The 3337-nt window shown below is 38.0% G+C and overlaps 1 protein-coding gene across 1 annotated transcript; it reads right to left on the bottom strand.

Annotated features, from left to right (window-relative positions):
- Window positions 1-1722: 1722 nt before the first annotated feature.
- Window positions 1723-3123, bottom strand: LOC100631771 (zinc finger MYM-type protein 1-like). The gene is made up of 3 exons (XM_011411761.1): window positions 2874-3123; window positions 1971-2797; window positions 1723-1899 (listed from the first exon to the last, which is right to left on the bottom strand). Exons 1-3 carry the CDS (start codon window positions 3121-3123, stop codon window positions 1723-1725), a joined length of 1254 nt encoding a protein of 417 aa, XP_011410063.1.
- Between the last annotated feature and the right edge of the window lie 214 nt (window positions 3124-3337).

Consider the following 3337-nt stretch of genomic DNA (forward strand, 5'->3'; position numbering starts at 1 on the left):
CAGTGTCATTGATGGCGAAGGGAACCTACTTAAAAATACCTGTACCTCCCACATCTTGTAGACAGATGTTGGAGTACTTTGGGATGGAACAGGGCTCAGGAAGCACATTGGTACAGAGGAATCCCACTTTATATTCTGCAACAAAATTGGAGTGCATACAAAAGAACCTGCTTTTTCCGCCACTGCTAAATGGGAACTTTGCTTATTCAATTTTAATGGGCCTGGGGTCATCGACAGTGAAGGGCACTTAATACATGTACCACAGGCACATTGTGGATAGAAAGTTAGAGTACATATAGAGTGAGAGAGTACTTTTTGAACAGTTGATACAGTGCGTGATATGTGCACCACAGGAGTACTTTGCCGTGAAATTTGTAGAAGAATAGGAGTATGGGATGGCGAACAGCATTTTAATACAGATAGCTCCAACTTTTAACAGAGGATAAAAGATGGAATGAATACAGTAGGAGAGCCTACTTTTTTAGCAGTTGATGCATTGCATGAAACAATGACACCTTCAAAAGCAGGGGTACTTTGGTTGATAATTTTGATAGAGCTAATGGAGAAGGGATTTCTGTAAATACATACCCATTTTTTAAAGTAGTTGTGTCAACAAGGCACCTGCAGGGGTAAAAAGCTGTCAATAGCCCTTTTCCTATTTCTTACATTATTGGTAGTGTTGTTTTGGTTAACCATAACTAAAACTAAAAGTAATTCTAGTAAGCTACTTCACTTTTAGTAAACTAAACCTAAAACTAAAACTAAAACTAAAACTACTTGCAGTTTCAAACTCTAACTAAAATTAAACTGAAAGTTAAAACAAGCAAAAAACCAAACCTAAACTAAAACTAAATAAATTTTTAGGTTTAATGTAAAACTAATACTAAAACTAAAACTATGCCAAGCAGCTGAAATTTGTTTTTGTGGTTTTTGACAGCTGCAGTTTGTTGAAACTAGTCACATGGTTCAGAGGATTAGTATGGCTACCACCAGTGGCGGATCTGGGGTCAGAATGTTGGTAGGGCAAAAATTAATATTCATGAGTAGGCGTGTGTTATTAATAGTTACTAGAAGGTAATTAATTTTAATTAATCATGTTTAAATCAATTAAGACAGTATTATAGATCTGTTCTTATCTCCGCCTTCAAATTTATCAATTACATCTTCGAAGGAGATATCACTACTAAGCTCCTTTTCAATGGACAGTAGTGAGATGTCAGTGAGTCTTTGTTCAGACATAGTACTTCTCAGATAATTCTTAATTCTCTTTAAAGCAGAAAAGGACCTTTCACATTGTGCTGTGCTAACTGCTAGTGTCAAAGCCATACGAAATATTTGTGTCAGAGTAGGGAAGGCCATTTGAAGAGGTTGGATTCGACTATAAACATCGACAACGGTCTCTGGTTAATCAGAGGAGTCAGAAAAAGTCCTTTTGGTAAGCACACACTCGCTATCAAGAAGATCCTGGCTTATGCCATAAATGAACTTTAGAAGAGACAAATCAAGGAAGTGAGTAGATGTTGCATTACATGCTTCTAACGACTTCATAATGTCTATATTAGTTTGAGGAAACCTATCTATTTCTGACAGCATATGATCCATTACTGGATAATATATGCTAATCTTGAGGAAATCAGAATTATTGATGTGATCATGATAACCTGAAGACTCATATGCAATGTAATCTTCTTGCAATGCCAGAGGCCTAGCCTGTCTTCTTTTTCATCTTCTGTCCTCAACTTCGATACCATGCAATGCTGCCACTTCTAGTATGTATTTGTATGTTTGATCCCAACATTCATCAGTTCTGATTTCCTTTAGAGTTTCAGTTGTTGATGCTATGAGTTGAGCAGCACTGATGTAATCTAGTTGAGAGCTCTGCATTTGATCAGACAGTGACTTTGTTATTCTCAAAATATTATAAGACATGAAAGAAACTTAAAGCTGGTGACAAGATGGAAGAGGCCAACAGCTTCAACTGCTTTCTGTTTGTCACTTCCTTCTCCTATACTCTCCAGTGTTGCTAGTACAGCATCAAATGTACTGACAATAGCTTCTAGTGACAAGTACCTGCATGCCCACCGTGTTTCAGACAGACTTTGTAACTGCGTTGGCTGCTTATCTGGATAAAGTTCCTTCTGCTTCTCCATAAAAACAACATGAGATTTGCTGGTTGACATGAAGTTATAAAGTGATTGAAGGGAGAAGAAATCAGAACAATGGGAGTTACTTTTGACACAGTCAACTAGTACCAAATTGAGACAATGAGCATGGCAGTGGACATAAATAGCCTGAGGAGCTACATCTCTGATACGTTTTTGTACTTCTGAGACACAACCGCTCATAACAGATGCTCCATCATATCCTTGAGAAACAAGTAACTTAGCATCAAGATTATACAATGAAAGTGTATCAAGAATGTACTTTGATAGATATTCAGCTGTGAGATTTGAAGCTATAACAAAAGTGAGGAAGCACTCTTTAATGGAATGGCTGTCTTGATCTAAGTAGCGAATTGAAATAGACATCTGCTCATTTTTGCTTATGTTTTTGGTCTCGTCTACTAAGATAGAGAAATATCCAGCTTGTTGGATGCAGTCACAAATTTTATTTCTCACTATAGTAGCCATTCGGTTGATGATCGTATTCTGAATGCTATGTGATGTGTTAATGGCATTACGAGGACCCTTCTCAAGTCGAACACGAACTATATCATCATACTTTGATAGGAGAGAGAGAATTTCCAGGAAATTACCTCTATTAGTGGAATCTGCATTCTCCCTATGACCACGTAAGGCTACAACACGTAAGTAACACTTCTGACACAGCTCTTACATAATGACGATTCCTTACTAACATTCTCTCTCTGTTACTTCCAAGCTGTTCAGTGACAAACCCAGTCAGTGATGTTTGCTGAAACTGCTTCCACGCAACAGTTGCTTGTTGGTGAGAGCTTGAGTTGTGATGCTTGAACAAGACTCCAGTGGACCCTGTAGCATGTTTCCAATCACTGAAACCTTTAGTAGTGAATAATTTCTCTGGTCTACAAGTTCCAATGCTAGCTGCTCCAAAGAAAGAACAGGGAAAACAGAAAATGGCATTTTTGGTTACAGAGTACTCCATCCATGGATATTTTTGAAACCAAGCAGGATTAAATGATTGCTTTATGCCAGAAGAAACTGTCTCAGGGAACTTAATATTGCTAGGTTGGACTAGAGGAGATGATGATGTCAGTGCTATATCAGAAGCCAATCCTCCATCTGTCTGTATTGCTCCAGTGGTTGTAGTGGTAGTGAGGCTGGCTTCACTGACTGTTCAGTAGAGTCTCTCTCTTAAA

The sequence above is a fragment of the Amphimedon queenslandica genome, unplaced genomic scaffold, assembly GCF_000090795.2.
Source record: "Amphimedon queenslandica unplaced genomic scaffold, v1.1 AMPQUscaffold_13503, whole genome shotgun sequence".
NCBI classification, from domain to species: domain Eukaryota; kingdom Metazoa; phylum Porifera; class Demospongiae; order Haplosclerida; family Niphatidae; genus Amphimedon; species Amphimedon queenslandica.